This window comes from Mesoplodon bidens (genome assembly GCF_964165515.1).
Source record: "Mesoplodon bidens genome assembly, chromosome: 6".
NCBI lineage: Eukaryota > Metazoa > Chordata > Mammalia > Artiodactyla > Ziphiidae > Mesoplodon > Mesoplodon bidens.
The window spans coordinates 108,092,526-108,112,129 of record NC_138162.1 but is presented as its reverse complement, the minus strand read 5'-3'; the positions used below and the strand labels follow the sequence as shown (position 1 = coordinate 108,112,129).

The window sequence follows — 19,604 nt, the reverse complement described above, 5'->3', positions numbered from 1 at the left end:
AAAGCCCTGCTTGACCCCAACCTCTCCAGGCTACCCCCCTGCCCAGCCCCACCTGTGGACACAGTTGATGCTCTCCAGGTAGGCCATGGCCTTGCAGATCTGCAGCGAGTACAGGACAAGGGTGAGCACCTTCAGGCAGTTCTTGTTTCGCTCCAGGTAGTGGCCCAGCTGCGAAGGGAAGATGCCCTGAGGACCCTGCCCGGCCGGGGCATGGAGCTGGGGGGGAGGGGAGGGCACACCCAGGCGGCAGGACTGTCTGGCACCTTCCTCTCCAAACGGCCTCTGGGCTCTTTCAGCTGGGAGTTAAGGGCCCCCTGGCTCTGAGCGCATCCCCCGCCCCCCTGAGGTCCTGCTCCACTGCAGCCCAGCCGTCACTGCAAGGGTCCTCCTCGGCCCCTGCCGGCTCACCTCCCCGTAGGGGTACAGCTCCATGATGATCCAGGTGGGCTCCTCTTCAATGATGCCGATCAGCTTCACGATGTGCGGGTGCTCCAGGTTCCTCATGATCACTGAAAGTGGCGGCGAGAGAGACGGGCCTGAGCCCTTCTAAGGTCCAAGGCGAGAATCGGGCTTGGCTGGTCCAACCTGGAGACAGCGGCGCAACCCTCCGCCCCTGGGGGCGCCAGTGCCGTCCGTGGCCTCCCGGCCCTCGCTCCGGGCCCTCCCTGCCTCCGGGTCTGCATAGTCTCGGGGCCTTTTCCAGCTCCTGGTCTGGGGGCCTCCTCGGGGACGCCTACCTGCCTCACTCACGAACTTCTCCTTGCTGTCCAGAGTGCAGTCTTTCTTGCAGGTCTTTACGGCCACGTTGATTTTCTCCCCTTTCTGCAAGGAGAGTGTGTCCAGGGCCCCTCAGTCCCGCCCAGCACTTCCCTCCCCGGCGTTCCCACGGCCTTCCCACGGGGAAACAGGTGATGTCTGGGCGTCTGGGTCTCCACAAAGCCTGCTCTTCCTCTGTCTCTTCCTCTCCACCCCTCCCCACCCCATTCTTCCTGATCAGGACTGGAAGAACTTTCGAGATCGGATCCCTCGAGCCCTGGGCTGTCCAGATGAAGGCATGGAGCCTGAGGGGCCACGTGATCTGCCCAGAGTCAGCAGGCTTGTCTGGGGCACGTGCAAGGTCATTGTCAGACATGGCGTCCTGGTCTCTTTCTCTTTATCATTGGTTTTGACATTTGTGCTGCCCCTTTCCTCTGCTCTGGCTCTTCCCCCAGGCCTGGTAGAAGCACAACCACAAAGGCAAACCTTGTCCCGCCCCCTCGGCGGCCTCAGATCCCACCCTTCCTTTTCTCACAACTGCATTACATGGCGCCTCCCCGTTGTGCTCTCCCACCAAGAGTCAGTCACCCCCCGGCAGGTGTCGCCTCTCTTTGGATCCCTGCTATTGCTGCCTTTCTTGGCAATGAATCTTGTTTTCATCACTCCTTGTGTATTTCATAAATACTGCAAAGACCAAGTTGGGCAAGATCCACACACCACGGCAGCCACCTCCAACTCTAGAGTATTTGGGCTCCTTTCTCATTCTACAGAAAAGCAGAGGAGGAGTGTCAGGGAAGAGTCTGGAACTCACGTGACTCGTGTAGACACCTTCGTAGACCTCCCCAAAAAAGCCTTCACCAAGAATACGATTCAGGACCACATCTTCCCGGGCAATGCCATACTGTGGGCCTGCACAGGTGAAGAAAGCGAGAGAGTCCTGGAGTGCAGAAACCAGCTGGCACCCCTGGGAATCCGAGTATCTGCATCCCCGGGAATCTGCGCACCTGCATCCCTGGGCATCTGAGCATCTGCAGGCTCTTAACACCAGGCTCCGCCCCCTCCTGCCTAGGTGTTACCAGACCTGCCCCACCCGCCCCCCTGCCAACCCCTCAGCCAGGATCCAGGGGCTGGGCTGGGAAAGGGGATCTAGAAGGTCTCATTGTCTCAGACAGGGGAAGAGTTGTTCCCTCTGAAGGCTGGGTCCCATATCCACAGGCTTAGATTCCTTCCGCCCCCCTCCCCAGGGCACACAAAAGTTCGATGGTGTGGGGATATAAACAATGATCTCCACTTTCAAAATCAAAGATGCCTCACTCAGCTTTGTCCTTGTCTGAGGCACACGTGGGAGAGGAAAAAGGAAGGAAAGAAAGTCCTCCTTTGGTGTCACATGTGTCCCCAAATGTCACTTCCCAGGGCCCTGGCTGTGGTTGACGTGCAGGGGTGGGTGGGGCAGTCAGGGATCTACCTCCTGGTCTTCGCAGGGTCTCATCGGGAATCTCTGCATAGATGTCTGATTCTGGAATGACGGAAGGAGGACACCCCATCGGCAAGATGCCTCAGGGGGCACCACCAGGAGCCAGGTGTGGGGCTCCCCCGTGCAGGCCAGTGGAACCAAGCTGACATCACCGGGAGGGGTGTGGGGAGGAGCCAGACAAGAACTGGGCTCCTGACCTGCATTTCAGAGTGGCCACAGGGCCCAGGGACCTCGGCCTGAGTCCTTGCTCACTGCTGCTCATGGCTGTTATTTGGGGCAAGTTGGTTCGTCTCCTTTAATCTGTTTCCCTTTCTGTGAAATGAATGTTTCTGGGGAATGCAAAGATTAAATAAAATAATACCTATTATGTATTTAACGCTGTCATGAACTGAATGTTGTGTCCCCCACCGCCTCCAAATGCTTATGTTGAAGCTCTGATCCCCAGTGTGATGGTATTTGGAGCTGGGGCCTTTGGGGGGCGATTAGGTTTAGATGAGGTCATGAGGGTGGAGCCCCCATGATGGCATTAGTGTCCTTAGAAGAAGAGGAAGAGAGACCAGATCTCTCCATCTCTCCACCATGTGAAGACACACAGAAGGCGGCTGTCTGCAAGCCAGGAAGAGAGCCCTCACCAGGACCCAGCCATGCTGGCACCCTGACCTTAGACTTCCAGCCTCCAGAGCTGTGAGAAATCAGTATCTGTTGTTTAAGCCCCTGGGCCTGTGGTTTTTGTTATGGAGACTGAGCTGACCAAGACAAACACGGTGCCCCATACTAGCTGCCCAACATAGGTTAACTGTTATGATTAATGATATTTTAAGCTGTCACTGAGCAGGCATGGGGGAAGTTCATTTTTCTGCAACTTTGAGGGAATACTTGATGATGTCACAAGAGCAGGCAGAAGAGAGGCTCTGGGCGCAGGCAGAGAACGGCAGATGGGCAGGCTTACCTACGCTGCAGCTTTCTGAGAGGTGGGGTCGCCGAGTCTCCAGGTTTCTATAGGGGGAGATGGGAGGGCAGGAGCCAAGTGAGCTCAGAGCCTGGCAATGCTCCCCCAGGGCAGCCTCAGCCCCCTCTCTCCCACCCACCCTGCCTGGAGAAGCAGCCTGTCCTTACGGCAGTAACCTGGGAGCACAGCCCAGGCAGCCAGGGGGCAGGAGGGAGGGAACAGCAACAATACCACCCCCTTCCCCCACTAAAGATGATGCCAGGTGGCATTAGGACACAGGGATATCCCTGTATGAATTTTCTGGGAGAAATTTACTGGTGAAAAATCACCACTTGTGAAATGCTGGGGTTCCAGCATTTTCTCCTGGGGCCCAGAAACCAGAAACCATGGCAGGGAGGCTCCCTGTTTGTTCTGCCTTTCCTGGGAAGACACAGGCTGAGTGTGGGGCCAGTTCCCCGCCTTCCGGGTGTACTCACAGTGTGGGGATCTGGGGCAGGCTGTTCCGCTTCTCACCATCTGGGGAGAGGCGAGGAGGAGGGGGAGGTGGAGTCAGGGACACAGGGTCCTGGCTGCACTGCTCCTAGGGGCCAACACTAGGGACACGCCTCCCGCCTTTCTGTGGCCCCTGAAAGTCGGAGTGGAAGCTGGGTAGGCGTCTGGCCTGAATTGGAATCTTTTTAGTAGAAGAAACTCTCAGGCTTCCTCTGCCACTGTCAAGTGTTCCAGCCTGACCTCTGCTTTCTGACTCCATCCCCAAAGAGGAGGGACCAGCCATGTTCCGGCAATAGCTTTGATCTTCCTGGGGCTACAAATCCTCTCCTCTAGAAGCCAGCCCCCATGCCGCCCTTGGTCCAATTTATCTTCAAGTGGAAACACACCTTTCTTGGGTCGAATGATGAGGGAGCCTTTGTGCTCCCCTTGCAGCCGGCAGTAACCGTCTACGAGGTCAGCCATGTTCTCGGCCTCTGCCAGAGAGGAGGTTTTGATGGACAAGGACTGCAGGGAAGAGACCAGCCAAGGATGAGACCCCAGAGCCTTGGCTAGAGCCTACCCCAAGGGACTGGAGAAGAAACTGCAGGACACTGTTGCCCACCCCCAGCCTGGACGCCATCAGCCCCTCTCCTGGGGCTCAGCTTGCATTTCCCACCGCCACCAGAGGGCGCTCTCATCACCTCTCCCAACTGACCACCCTACACTCTAGGAGGGCAGCTCCAGGTTGGCTTATTCTGGCCCTTCAGGGCATAGCTCATGCCTTGTACCTAGGAGGTGCTCAGTATGCAAAAGCAGAAACTGAGAGAAGGGAGGAGGGAGGGGGTGGGGCAGGGGACAGACGGATGAAAGGAGAGACAGACAAACTGTTCACAGCCTGAGGTCTCTCTGATTCCCCCACCCACAAAAAGCCCTGGGGCCCCAAGGTCTTGATTCTGAGTCATTGTCACTTGTTCAAAGTTAGACCTCTGATCCATACCTTGATTTCTGATCACTTTACCCCCGCTCCCCGCCCCCCCCCAATCTCCTACAACTTCTTTCTTGACATTTTTAACAATAACGTTGCTTCCTGAGATAGTTTCTTTAATTTATCATCATCCTGCTACCTTGTCTAAGAACTAGGTGCCATTTTCTTAACAAGATCTCAGCAGTCAGGGAAGCCCCAGACAGGCTGGCCTGAGCAGGAGCTCCCCGCCCGCAGCCGTTCCCAATGTTTCCAAGCTTCCGGGTGCCCAGAGATGCTCACCTGAGGGGCGCCTTCAATGCCTAGCTGCAGTACCGCCTGGCCCTCCTCCAGCGGGAGGCACCTGATGGACTTGATCTGCTTGAACTCGGCCAGACAGGTGGGCTGTGGGGAAGGAGGGGGCCCTTCAGACCATCCCATTCCTGGGATCAGGCCATGCAGATTGGTCAGGATGGTGTGGGGATGGGGCCCAGGAAAGAACTGAGAACTGGAGTCTCTCAAGGGGATGAAGAGGCAATCAACGATGATTAAGGAGAATCATCTAGCCCAAGCCCTTGCAGAAGAAAACAATTAGCCTGGAGAGAGTCAGGGCTTGCCCAAGGTCGTACGCCAAGTTGGTGATAGAGCCAGGGCTGGACCCAGGCCTTCTGACTCCCGGGGGCATGATTACCCCATTTTGCCATTGAAAGAGCAACTCTTTCATCTGAGCCAGAAGAACAATAGTAGTGACCTTCCCTCTTGCCGTCCCCCCTAAACCAGCCCTGACCCCCTCCTCTGTGCAGGGGACAGTCACAGGGAGGTAAAGAACCCTCTGCCCCATGCTGTTATCCCAAACACCCTCTCCACAGCTCTCAGCAGTGGGGGAGGAAGAACCGACGGGGCAGGCCAGGGTACGAGGCAGCCGAAAGGGGAAGACGGCTCTGCCCGGGGCTGGGTGGGGCCTGCCCCCCACCTGTCTCTACCTTTGCATCTTGACTTGTCAGCTGGCGGATGCCTTTAGGGCCAATGACCAGGTCCACAGTGATGTTCCATCCTTGCTGGAATCAAAGGAGAGATGGGCTGTTGCCCCAGCTCTGCTCGCCCATATTTCAGAAATCTGAAAACAGCTCACTAAGCTAGACACGGGCCATTGTCTCCCGGGCCCTCCAGCTCCTTCCATCCTAACCGCACCCCGCCATACAGATTACCCACCTCCCAGCACCCTGCCAGCACGGCCCACCTCCCAGAGTTGGAGCCAAGATTTCAGTTGCCTTCGTCAGGCAAGTGGCTTAGCATTAGTTGCATTTTCGGATACATTAGGGAGGCCCTGATGCTACAGAACTTACAAGCAAGCAAAGCCTCTTCTCGGCACGTCCCGCGCCCCCCCCTCCCCCCCACCCCCCCACCGAGTTGCCTTCATGGCCCCCTTGCCTGAGAGGCCTGGAATTCAGGTCAGGGAGAGAATAAAGAGAGCGTGGCATTACAATGAGTTCACAGCGATAGGTCTCCTGGTCGATGTTGGCAAAGCCTGCAAGGGTGTTGAAGAACTTCATGACGCACGCCTCCTCCCGGAGCGAGGCATACTGCTGGAACGTCTGCTGGATCATCTTTCGGAATTGCTTGGGCTGGGGGAGAGGGTCAGGGGTCAGCGGGGCCTGATTCCTTCCCTTACGATCTCATCGCAAGCCTGCCTGCTGCTGCAGGATGGCCCCCAGGCCTCTGCCACGAGGGCAGTGGTGATGTCTTACCTAAAGTGCACATCTGTTGTCTCAAGGGAGCTTACCATGACCCTGGGAGGGAGCCAGGGGAGCCAGCATCCCCAGTGCTCAGGCCACAAAGCTAACTGGCCTCTGATGTGGAACTAGAGCCATGTTTCCTGATTCCCAGCCACAGAAAGGGCCCGCTGGATGCATGGAGCGGTCCTGGGTCCAGATGGCCCAAGGCAGTGCAGACCCCTGGCTTCCCCGACTACCCCCAGCCCCATCCCTTTAGCTCTAGTCCTCGGGGGGACACAAAGGAGACACACAGGGAGTCTTTCTGAGCTGCTCACCCACTGGTTTCCTCACCTTTAAGTTCTCCTGCATCTGCTTTGGGAAAAACAGGTCCAGCCCCACTTCTTTCCTGAAAGATGGGGGAGAAAAGCAGCATTTGACTCCCTTTCATCCCCAACCCAGGACTTCTGGCCAATCAGGGAAAGGCGGGAGGACCAGGGAGACAGGTCCTTCCTGGCTGTGGTCTTGGGGGGGCGTATGGGGGGGCAGGAAGAGCAGGGCAGCAGGAGAGGAAGGGAGGAGAGGCTGGGGCCGGTCCCAGGACTTACTCCAGGAGCTCGAAGTTGGACTTTTTGTCCAGTGCGTTGTGGGGCATGTCCTTGAAGAACCGCCTGGAGAGAGAGAAGCCACGGAGAGGCTGATGGCTGGGGAATGGGGCCATCGGAGCTGGGTCACCCAATGCCCACACGTTGGCCTAGAAGCCCCCTCCCCTGTTCCATTGGGAACCACTGGGAGGGAAAAGTTAGGAGAGTCGAAAAATTCGATATTTCGAAAACCATGGAGAAAAGGAAAACCCACACATTTCCTTCCTAGAAAAGACTCCAGCTGTGCTCTGGGGGGCCCAGCTCTGGGACTACACGGTTGTTGGGCAGAGGAGGAAGATGGTGCTTCTACCAGTGGCCTCTAAAACTAAATGGCCCAAGGCTGCCAACACTTGACCTGTCAGCTAAGGAACACCTACCTCCACCTTTAGGCTTTGGGTTCCCTTTGTGATTTCCTTTTCCCTCATTTGCTATCTCTGTATATGTAAATAATTGTTAAATGTATTAATAGTACACAGGAAAACTTTAGAATTTATGGAACAGAAGATGAAAATAAAATTAATCCATAATCCTACCACCAGGGGTGACATCTATTAATTTGTTTTACATATTCTTGAAGTCCCATTTTCTCTTAAAATGTAGTCTTGATGAAGATTTTTTTTATGTATTATGTATTTATAACAATTAAGTGGAGATCGAATAGCCAATGTCCCCGTTTGTGTTATCCTCCCTTCCCTGCTTGGATCACTGTGTCTAGTAGTTTCTTCAACTGTTGCAGACATTGTCCCACTCTTGATTGTACATTAGAGTAACTCAGTGTTACTTTAGCCCGGGTGTCCTCGTGCACATCTGGGAATAGTTTTAAGCTACAGATACCATAAGCAGAGAGGGGAAAGCAACTTATGATTCAAAAGCAATAAATTTACATAATTCACAGTGTTTAGAAAAGAGTAAGGTTAGATCCTCACCTCGTAGTTTATTCTAACTATTTATTCTAGATGGATTAAAGGGGAAAATGTGAGTAATGAAACTATTTTAAAACTAGAAGAAAAGCTAGGGAAACATTCTCAAATCATGGGATTGAGAAGAATATCTAAAGCATGAAATCATAGAAGAGATCTCCAATAAAAACTTAAAACATGTAGTGCTATGTGCTTAACAATTTTTAATAAATGGTATCTTTGAATATATTGTCAATGAAGAGAAGTAGTTATCTTTTAATAATTATGGTCTCAGTTTTAGAGAAAAAAATGCATTGGAAAAAACCTGACTGGATCTACCCTGCTAATGGAGGTTATCTCTGGTTAATGAAATTTCAAATAATTTTAGTCATTTTTCCCCCTTTCTACATGTCCCAAATACTCCACATTGAACAGGCATTACCCTTTTTACCTGAAAAAAAATGTAAGGCAGTGAGATTAGTCAAACCATCGTAATACACGAGCTTTCTGGGTTCACTCCCTGCTGGGATGGCCTCCTCCATGGCTACACGTTTCCCCTGTGTAGAAAGTTCTTCTTTCCTTTCCCGTCCTCTCATTAGGCCCCTGGAGCTACGGAGACTAACTTTAATCCTTTCTTAGATGCCATGTATTTGAAGGCAAATCTTTTATCATCACTTCTCTCTTCATTATGGTCCGCTCTCTTCTTATAGTCCCCAACACACACACACACGCACGCACACACATGCACACACGCGCATGCACGCACACACACACACACACACCAGGGCATTGTCCTCAATTACTTCAACTGCTTCACTCAGATGACAAAAAGTGATGCAAAGTAAGAATGAGAAAGAAAAATTGGCTCTGTGGTGAGAGGGGTACAGGAAGACAAGTGTTTTTTTCCAGCTGGGGCAGGGCCAGTTATTTCAAAGGCCAGCAGTTGGAATGGAGGGAAAGCAAAAGACAAAAAGTTTCATATAAAATTTCTCTTCTAGAATCAAAGACGAGTACATTAAAATGAGTTTCAAGGAGTAATAATATTTAATGACAGCTCAGTAAATATTGTTGAATTATATTTCACAATATTGAAATGTATTTCTAGTCTATCTCCTTCTAAGAAAAGATGCAAGGATACAGTTTTTTTTTTTCCATTTTTTGTTGCTGTTGTTCTTTTTGGGGTTTTCTTGGCTGTGCTGTGTGGCATGCAGCATCTCAGTTCCCCGACCAGGGATGGAAGGAACCCGTGCCCCCTGCATTGGGAGCCCAGAGTCTTAACCACTGGACCACCAGGGAAGTCCCTAAGATACAGTTTTGAAACATATTTAAACAAAATAGAGTAAGAAAGAAACCAGGCAATGAGGTAAATGAGATAAAAAATGTGCCAATCTGTGGCTTGGGCTGGTTGTCCTGGCAGCCAGGGTAGTGGACAGAAAACCTCACCAAGTGCTTAGCTCATCAGGAGATAATATTAATCATAAAACAAGGACTGCAGTTCTTAAATTAAAAAGTGTGAAAAACCACTGATTGAAAGAAAACTAATAGTCGTAACACTCATTCTACCAAAAAAATGTGAAGCCAGTTTCATGGTGTTTTTTCCTCCTGCTGCAATTTTGGTAAATACCAATCGTATAACGTTAAAGCACAATTCAGTAAATGTGAGAGTAGGAGGGCCTGACTAAATGTGGTCTGAGTGTATGACCTTCCAATGGTCTAGTTCAGTGGTTTTCAACCAGAGGCAATTTTGCACCCTCTCCCCAGCCTGGAAACATTTGTCAATGTCTGGAGATCTTTTTTTAGTCACAGCTGGATGGGATGAGGGGTGGTCCTACCAGCATCTAGTGTGTAAAAGGCGGGGATGCAGCTAAATATACTACAGTGCATAGGATGGCCCCTACAACAAGGAATTATCCAGCCCCAAATGTCCCTCTTGCTGAGGCTGGGAACCCCTGGGAACCTGATCCAAGGGGAGAACTTGGGAAACTAGAAAGAGTGGCTCTTCCCTAACCCCACTTCTTGCTACCGGGTGCCTCACAGAGCGGGACTGCAGATGCTGGAGGAGTGTCCTAGCTGAGTAAGGGCAGATCCGCACTCTGGAAATCAGACAACAGGTGAGCAGGGATGACATTCAGTTATAGGGCACGAGGAACTTATCCAGGGCTCCTCCCTGGATGGAAGATCATTTTCCTTCTACTTCCACCTGAAGGCACTTGCAGTTAAGATCTAAAATTTCCAGTCAATCATGGCAGCTTTAGAAAGTTTTCTGAGCCAGTGTTCCCTGCGGCTCTCCGCATTCGTAGGAAACCTCAGAGCACGCCTGTGCAGCTTCCACAACAGGCAGCACAGCCACCCGCATTTCCTCCCGGGTTGAGTGAGCTGCAAAATGTACTCCCAGGTAACTGAACGAATTGGCTTGCTGCACGCAGTTATGTCACTCTAACAGAATAAATGTTAGCACGTGTCCACCAGAGAAGAGGAATTGAGATCTTTCAGGGTTATCCATTCATTCAAATACGTACTGTGCTCTCATCGTGTGCCAGGTGAAGGCGGCACCAACCCTGAGTTCCAAGGTTTGATAGATTTCAGACTAGTGGATGTGAACCACTCGGTGCCTGCCGCGTAAGTATGGCAGATCCCTGCGGGGTAGGACGGGCGGGGTGGGCACAGGGAAGGGGAAGGTTTCGAGGTGGAAAGACCCTTGAGGCAGCTCTGCAGGAAGAGCCCAGGGCCACCCTGCTTATTGCCAACATTTCACAGGTGTCCTCTGAGGTTTTCTATGCATGTAGAGGGCAAGCGGGCAACCCTGGCTCAGTGCATTTTCTAAAGCTGCCAGAACAAAGAAGAGTTTATCAGGCTGAAAAGGGGTACTAGGCGAGTATTCCAGACAGAGGGGATGCACTACCCACTGAGGGGGTGACATCTGCTTCCCAGTCCCAGGTGACAGCGGTCTGTTAATGTCACCCCTGGTTTACAATAACGAATGAATGAATGAATGAGTTTTGAGACTAGGGATGGATGAAAGAATTCTGAGGACTGGGGTATTTAAATAAGCCTTAGTAAAAAAAAAAAAAAAATTGGGGTTGGCTAAATGGAAAGGTGAACAAATTTGGAAATGAACACCGAGGAATTAAAAAGCATGAAAAATAATATCAATTTTAGAATGATTGAGGAGGTGGTGAGTGGAAAAATTTTTTATTAGGGAAAAGGAAGATAACACATCTACACCATCCCAATCTCTAGAAATCCAGCTTCCTGCCTATATCACTGATGGCCCTTCTCTCATGCACTAAAGATCATGTATTGTGTAACTTTTGACCAAGGTGCCCAGTCACTCAAGTGTGCTGTGATCTGTGTCCCTAATGTCTGGAGCGGTTTTGAACATCACTGAGATGTCCGGGAGAAGCAGTCACCACCCCTCATCAGATGGACCCTCTCGCCTGAGGCTGATCTTCCCAATCTTCTGTGCTAAGCGCGTCTCAGCTGCTGTCAACGATCCCCAACCTGCCCCGACTGCCATCCTTGAATGAGGCTGCACCTGCTCGGAGCGCCCTCTAGCGCCTGGCTGGTTCTCCGCAGCCTGGTCCGCCACTGTGACTGGCAAACACCAGGTGGAGAGCAGGGCCTCTGGGCAGGCACAGGCCCCTGACTGATGCTCAGGTAAGGACAGCAGAAAGTAAAGAAAAGCAATACAAGTATTAACTTATCACGAACGTTTATAAATCAACTATGAGATAAAATGCCTTTTGAAACAAGCTGAGTGTTCTTTCTCTAATCTTTACGTATTATCCGTTACTAGCTAACTACTGCTGGGTTACACATTCACTCTGAGTTTTTAGGTCAGAGTGTTCTGGGGCTCTGCTGGGAGTGGACAATAGTCCTGGATGTCTCTGGTGACGGGGAGGCTATTTGGTTCCTCAGACTGGGAGGGTACTCCAGCATGTGGGCCATGAATTTCACACTTTAATTCATAGGGGGATATTTAGAGAAAATATTTGGCATTTATAAAGCACTTCCAGTAAGGGGCTTCCCTGGTGGCACAGTGCTTGAGAGTCCGCCTGCCGATGCAGGGGACACGGGTTCCTGCCCCGGTCCGGGAAGATCCCACATGCCACGGAGCGGCTGGGCCCGTGAGCCATGGCCCCTGAGCCTGCGCGTCCGGAGCCTGTGCTCCGCAACGGGAGAGGCCACAACAGTGAGAGGCCTGTGTACCACAAAAAAAATTTTAAAAAAAAGCACTTCCAGTAAATCAACAAAAAAAATTAATTAAGTATGATTCCAACTATATGACGTCCTGGAAAAGGCCAAATATGACGACAGTAAAGGATGAGTGGTTTTCAGGGCTTGGGAGGGGAGGCAGGGAGGAATAGGTGGAGCACAGGGGAGCTTTAGGGCAGTGAAACTGTTCTTTAAGATACCGTAACGGTAGATACATTGTCACTGTACACGTGTCAAAACCCATACAATGTACGATACCAAGAGTGAGCCCTAGGATAAACTACGGGCTTCGAGTAATCATTATGTGTAAATGTAGGTTCATCAGTTGTAACGAATGAACCATGCTGGTGGCGGATGTTGATGGGGACAGGGGTTTATGGGAAATCTCTGTACCCTCCACTCAATTTTGTGGTGAACCTAAAACTGTTCTAAAAAATAAAGTCAACTGAAGTAAATAAACAACAAAATAAAGGTAAAGAGAACAAATTAATGAGTACAAGTAATGAATAACTAGTGAATACTTCTGTCTCTATCACTGTTCTAACTACTTTAAATATGCTAACTCATTTATTCCTCATAACAAGCCTGTAGGGTTGCTACCATTATCATCCTTCCCATTTTACAGATGAAGGAACTGAGGCACAGAGAGATGAAGTAACTTGCCCAGTAAGTGGAAGACCCAGGATGCACATTCAGGCAGCCCAGCTTCAGACCCTTTGATCTTCATCATTATGCCCAATGGCTCCTTGCTATGAATTGAGTCCATTGAGCATTCATCTTGGTAATCTCATATCTTGTACATATACCATATTTCTTTTTTTTTTTTTCGGTATGCGGGCCTCTCACTGTTGTGGCCTCTCCTGTTGCGGAGCACAGGCTCCGGATGCGCAGGCTCAGCGGCCATGGCTCACGGGCCCAGCCGCTCCGCGGCATGTGGGATCTTCCCAGACTGGGGCACGAACCCGCGTCCCCTGCATTGGCAGGCGGACTCTCAACCAGTGCGCCACCAGGGAAGCCCCATACTTCTTTTTTAAGCTAGGAAAGAATACAATTTTTTTTCTGGAGACACCATATTTTCGGTAGGCAGGTGACACAACAATGTTAATAGGACTTTTCCCCATAATATGTAGGTAGACTGCACTCTGGAACCTTTTCAGGAAAAAAAATCACAGCCTTGAAAATTCTGCATTATGGCCTGACTTTCAGAAATATATCTGTCTCTCTTGGTTAGAAATAGTCATAACTTGACTTTAAAATAGTCCATGATAATGGATAGCTTTGTATTCAACTTTAAAAATTATAGGCTTGAAAATCTATGAAGTTTACAAAATAGGTGTTTTCCATATCCTTTCCCGAATATATAAGTTGTATCTCGAAGGTCAGCCCGTAAGAATAGGAACATTTATCTGACTCTGCTCATCAGGCTAGGGGAGATGTGAAACAATACATCCCTGTCGTAAAACAAGCATAGGTTTTGGAATAATCCTGAGTTGATAAGATAGCCAACACCAAGAGACTATCCATTCCTTATAAGATTATAAATGGAGCCACGTCAGTTGGCGCACTTTGTCCTCCAGTGTATTTAGCCCAGTGCCCGGTGCTAAATAATAATAGTAATTATTATTACAACCAATAATAGTTTGGGAGTGATTCAAGGAAAGAAGAACATGAACTAGAATGCTCATGGGTCTTCTCTATGCTGCTATTTTACTACTAAGTGATGATATTTTGATAGTGACTTCTGTGATCAGAGTCTCAAAGTGACACTGGAGTCCTGGGTATGAGATCCACAAACAAAAAGGTAAAGGTGGGCTTTTTTGAGTTGTCTAATTTCAGAGAAGATAGGCGTGTTTAAGTTGCAATACTGTGATGGTCTTGGAAGGCATACATGGCACATGTAATAAGGTAAACTTCACGGAGAGCCCCCGAACCAGCAGCACGCAACTCCCAGGACCACTGCCAACTGCGGCGAGGTAGTCTGTCTTCCAACTGGCATCAGGGGTGCAGACTTCCTCTGTGCAGGGGACCCTTGTGTTCCCTGGCTTGTTGAGACAGCTACCAAGTAGGAAAGCAAGGAGGAGCCCTCCGAGGCTGTCCTTGACCTGTTCCGTCACAGATGCCAACAGTTTCAGAAGCCCCCCTTCCCATCCCACAGCTCTCCCTGGGGGACCCCTCAGCACTCTCTGTGAGGTCGAGGATGGGAGCCAGAATTCCTCAATGCCCCCCAACTTAGCAGAAGCAGCAGCAGAGTCCTATTCTCTACACTTTTAAGGTCACAGATAGGGCAAGACTCACCCTGGAACCGTCACCTCATACGAGGCTAACTGTCTCTAAATCATCTGGAAGACCTGTCAAAAATGCATGTTCTGGGACTTCCCTGGTGGCGCAGTGGTTAAGAATCTGCCTGCCAATGCAGGGGATACAGGTTCGAGCCCTGCTCCTGGAAGATCCCACATGCCATGGAGCAACTAAGCCCGTGCGCCACAACTACTGAGCCTGCGCTCTAGAGCCCGCGAGCCACAACTACTGAAGCCCGTGTGCCTAGAGCCCGTGTTCCTCAACAAGAGGAGCCACCACAATGAAAAGCCCGCTCACAGCAACGAAGACCCAATGCAGCCAAATAAATAAATAAATGAATGAATAAATAAATAAATTAAAAAAAAAAGCATGTCCCAAAGTCTCACCCACATCTACTAAACCAGAGTTTCCAAGGGTGGGGTTAGGGAATCTCTAATTTAATGAGCTCCCAGGTGACTCTGATTTGCAACCAGATTTCAGAACCACTGTCCTAGGACAGACAAGGGGTACAGAAAAGGTGATGAGAGGGCAGAATGGGTCATGGATACTGGTGGGTGGTGAAAGTGAATGGTGCTGCTTTGGCTGAGAAAGTGCTAGAGCACGGTCTTAACATCCTCCTCCTCTGCCCCCAGTGCTCCCAACAGCCAAGAATAAGGTTTCTTAGACTGTCATTCAAAGACTTCCACCTTCGACCCCAACTCATCCCCCTAAGCTCATCTCCCACGGTCCTCCAGTCTGCTCTTTTCCTTCCACTGGTCCCTGAGCCCAGAATGCACCCTCCCCCACCTCCCAGTTCCCCCCAGTATCTACCAATGGGAATCGTTCTCTTGCTTCCTGGACCAGTTCACATCCCCTCCTCTTGATGTCCTCGGGCAGGATTACTGGCTCCTATATGTAGGTCTATGTGGTGCTTATTTCATTCTGCTGTATTATGACCAATTGTAGACACACTCGTCACCTCCCAAACACTGTAAGTTTACGGGCCTCCCCGGAAGATTTACTAACTCTGTCCATATCTATCAGCACCTACTGGAGCTGGGGGTGCAGCAGTGAACAATACAGATGGAATCCCAGCGTTCGAATATCTCCCAGAAACTTGCCTAGTGCTCAAAGAAACATTTACTGGATCACTTGGATGGCAGGTACATTGAAGAAGCAGGCAAACTGGAGGCAACAGCAGTGGCAGCCAAAGGAAGATAGGGGACACCAACCAGAGAGGGAGCTGGTACTTCTCTCCCGAGGACCAGACGCTGAGCACCTCGGGGCCTTACCCTCTGTCGGCCACAACTCGTCCCTTTCCAGCTCTCACATACCCACTCTTGCTTCCCACGCTGGAGGAAAGTCCAAGCTGGCCAAGAGCCCAGTACAGGAGGGGAGGTGCAGGCACCCACTCTGGAGAGGCCTTGAGGCCACATACCTGAGCTCCAGACAGCCCAGCTGCAGGGCCATGCCCTCGCTGACCTTGCTGGCATAGCGTTGCATGTAGTCATTGCGGAGCTGGCAGGGAGAAAGGCCAAAGTTCAGATTCCGCCCTCGTTCGCTGTTTCCCTGAGATGAGCAGGGCCCCAGGAGACGGTGGGTGCTTTGATCACCATCCTGCCACCCTGAGCTATCTCTCTCCCCCTCCCCCAGCTATGCACAAATACGTAGCAGGAGATGAAGAGCAGGAGGGGAGGCTCAGGAAGAGCCCTGGGCAGTGGTGATCCCGCTCAGGCTGAGGCCCTCGAGTTTCTGAAGCACTTTCACGGCACATTCTTTCATGGATCCACGAGGCAGGAAGTTCAGGCTCCCCTCCCCCACTCCTCATTTTGGAGATAAGGATGCTGGGAATTTGGGGAGGACTCAGTAATTTATCCAAAGCCTTGTCGGTAAGTGGTGACAGATGTCATCCACTGTAGGAGAAAAGTCTGGCTTGGTCTCTAGTGAACCAGGAGGGAGGTGTAGGAGGGGGCTAAGGCCAGGAAGAAAACAACGATGGCAACTCCCTGTACCTGGCACTCACTCCCTGCCGGGTCCCGTTCTGGGCACGTCACGTGCATTATAGCCATGGGTGTGGTGAGCAGCTCTAAACAGCTCATGGAAGCCAGTTATTAAATTTTCCAAAATTTTGCAAGCTGGTTGAAATATTGGTACTTTGAAGTAGACCACGATGGGAGTATTTACACCATGGAAATTGGCAAGTGCTACAAATCAGAGAGCTGGTTTACCAGCACACTGCTAATGCTATCACATGAACCCTGTAAAGTAGGTATTCTTACTATCATCCCAATTTTACAGAAGAAGAAACAGCCTCATGCAGGTAAATCAAGTCCCGAGGGATACCAGGTTAGGAAGCGGTAGAGCTGGGTAGATACCAGTTGTGTCAGTCGGCTGAGCCTGCGTGCTAAGACTATTGCCTCCTCTTTGGACCTGCTCTGCCTGCTTCCCCAGCCAGGTCTCCTGAGCACTAGGAAAAGCCACTAGGCAAGTCCAAGAGGAGCTGTGCCCATGCGGTGGGGTTAGCCAACCCTTAGCTGTGAGGGAACCCGGGTTGGACAGCTGACCAGGGACCAAGGAATGTCCCCGAGAGAAGTTTCCTGGAATGGGACCTCCGAAATCTAAGCTTTGTCTCTCCATCTCGCCAAGAGAGGATGGTCATATGACCATGGGGACCACAAGATAAAATACTTTTACCTGTTGGTAAAAATAAAGCAGTGTGGTCCTGTCTTCTTTCAGGCTCTCCATGAAGTCCTCTGGCAGGTAGCGAATTTGAAGGTCATACCTGGGACAGGAAATTCAGACTCTCTGGTGGACACAGGGAAGCTGGTCATACCAGGAGCTGCCCGTGGAGCTCCTGGCTTCCCATTCGGGACTTGCTCCTCTTTCCTTCCTCTGTGGTTGGCTGGAGGACCACGAAGGTCAGAGGGGTGGCTGGCCAGCACGTGGGGGTCAGTGCTAGTCCTGACTCTCCATCTTCTCCCTCTGCTGGCAGCTGTTTACCTTAGGTTCACAGTCCAGCCCTTGGCCTGGCTCTCCTTCTTCCCCGCACTTCTGTTCTTCCTTCTCCAGAGTGCCAACGGCATCCTGTTTAGGGCTGTGCCTAGATATCTGTCTTGGGATGGGGATGTGCTGTGAGCCCATATTAGCTCTTAGCAAACAGATGCATTGGACGCTGCAGAAGGACCAACCTAAAATGCCACTGCGATGTTCTAGAATATTCTCAGAGGTTGGGAAGGGCTCCAAGAAAGGACCTCCCAGGGTCTCCTCTCACTCCACACTTACCGCCCCCCGCCCATTTGAGAGCACGGGGCCCCTCTCCTACCTCCACTCAGCTTCCATGTGCAGACACTCGTACTTGTCCTGCACCTCGCCCACCGTCATCTGCGGGTGCAGCCAGTGGATCTCATCCGACTTCATGTGCTTCAGCCTCAGCCCGTAGCAGTCCGCCAGCTGGATGTTGGGCCCGATCCGCCCGCTCAGCAGGATGGAGGTGATGACCTCCTACAGAGGAGAAGAGAGGGGGCATGACTCAGGGGTGCCCCTGCTAGGCCCCCACAGTCCTCATGCAGGCCCTGGAGGTGTGATTCTCTAGGGTGGGATTCTGACTTAACGTTGTATTCAACACTAATTCGTTAGCACTTAGTGCAAGGCGTGGTACACAGTAGGCTCTACGTGATGAATGGACAAGTTGGCAAAATGACACAGAGATGGAGGAACTGAGAGGAGACAGGAGAAGCCAAGGGGAAAATGCAGTGAGACAAAGAACATGGATTCTGTGCTTCTGTATTTCATTCCAACCAAACCAATCAAACCCAGCATCCGCTGTGTAAGGAGGACCCTCTGAATGGTTCCCAATTCAGCCAGCATTACTGAGCGTCTGCAGTAGGCACTTCTGGGCACCGTGCATGCATTGTTTCATTGAATCTCTGCAACACAGGGGAGCAGGTGTCACATCCCCATTTGGCGGATGAGGAAACTGAGGGAGGTCACACCGCTCATGGAATTAAGCTGGGATTTTGAACCCTGAGCCACTGGACTCTGAGGACTTGTAGTAGACCAAGCTGCTTAATGGGAAGGTGGGCTGGGCAAGATAGAAGGACAGGACTTGCGTTAAGGATTAAATGGCACAACTCGCACACAAGAAGCATGGCCACTGGAAATAGAGTGTTGACAAGAAATTAGGTGCTCTCCTTAGTCCTGCTTTCTTGACCAGAAGCCAACCTGCCCCACAGCCTGATGCCATAGCTTCCTGGCCTAGAGCCAGAGCTGGATTAACAGGGGGTCCATTGGCAGCTGCCTGGAAACCCATCATCTATAAGGTCCTGTCTAGTTCTGAAATCACATTGGTTTCACTTTAACTCGGGTTTCTCTTGTGGTTCCATGCGTAACTGGTGAATCAAGCCCACTGCTGATGGAGCAAAAAGTACCCTCAAAGGCAAATTAAAAAACTCACAAGCACTGTCTAATCTCTGTTGAGTATCTTTGCAATGCATATGCCACCTAGCCTATATACAACCAGCCCGAAGGCAGAACAATGCAGGGTGGGTTGCTGTCTGATGGGAAAGAACAGTGACCCCGGATTATTTAAACTTTATGTTTTTGTTACATCTCCCAAGAAGTTGTCTAATGTAGTAAATCAAATATAATCAATTCCTTAATTGGAACAAAAAGAAAGCTATACCATTTTTCTTAGAAGAAAATCAGTTTCTTCTTATTTTCACTAATAAACTGTCCAACTAATACTTAAAAAGTACTCTTCTGAAAGAACACCAAGTTCTTCTTCAGCCTGTGTACTCACATGTCTTAGTCCAGTTCTGCCTCCTGTCAGCCCTCCTTTTTTTTTTTTTTTTTTTGTGGTACGCGGACCTCTCACTGTTGTGGCCTCTCCCGTTGTGGAGCACAGGCTCTGGACGCGCAGGCTCAGCGGCCATGGCTCACGGGCCCAGCCGCTCCGTGGCATGTGGGATCTTCCCGGACCGGGGCACGAACCCGTGTCCCCTGCATCGGCAGGCAGACTCTCAACCACTGCGCCACCAGGGAAGCCCTGTCAGCCCTCTTTAACTCTATGGAGTTGTGAAGCTAAAAGACTCTAAGCTTGAAAAATCCCTTCCCCATTAGGAAAGCAAATGCCCATCAGAGAAGTCAAGTATTGCTCTGAGATGGAAACTGAGGCACAAAATGCAGATGTTATCTGCGGTAACAAATCAGCACAGGAATCAGAACTTCAGTCCTGGGATGAGGAAGAA

At 50.8% G+C, this 19,604-nt stretch overlaps 1 protein-coding gene across 3 annotated transcripts in view; it reads right to left on the bottom strand.

Moving 5' to 3' along the window:
- The window catches only part of PTK2B (protein tyrosine kinase 2 beta), a 125,603-nt gene that overhangs the window by 19,390 nt on the left and 86,609 nt on the right, over positions 1–19,604 (bottom strand). For 2 of the 3 annotated variants that reach the window (XM_081238482.1, XM_081238484.1), the window contains exons 3-18: positions 17,681–17,859; positions 17,053–17,140; positions 15,797–15,876; positions 6,932–6,994; positions 6,678–6,732; positions 6,096–6,236; positions 5,595–5,669; positions 4,915–5,016; positions 4,058–4,175; positions 3,656–3,695; positions 3,180–3,226; positions 2,222–2,272; positions 1,568–1,665; positions 738–822; positions 409–509; positions 53–168 (exon numbers count right to left, since the gene is read on the bottom strand). In XM_081238482.1, the coding sequence (XP_081094608.1) occupies positions 53–168; positions 409–509; positions 738–822; positions 1,568–1,665; positions 2,222–2,272; positions 3,180–3,226; positions 3,656–3,695; positions 4,058–4,175; positions 4,915–5,016; positions 5,595–5,669; positions 6,096–6,236; positions 6,678–6,732; positions 6,932–6,994; positions 15,797–15,876; positions 17,053–17,140; positions 17,681–17,859 (1,439 nt within the window). The remainder of the gene's footprint in view (positions 1–52; positions 169–408; positions 510–737; positions 823–1,567; positions 1,666–2,221; positions 2,273–3,179; positions 3,227–3,655; positions 3,696–4,057; positions 4,176–4,914; positions 5,017–5,594; positions 5,670–6,095; positions 6,237–6,677; positions 6,733–6,931; positions 6,995–15,796; positions 15,877–17,052; positions 17,141–17,680; positions 17,860–19,604) is intronic. The other variant, XM_081238483.1, reaches the window with a different exon arrangement.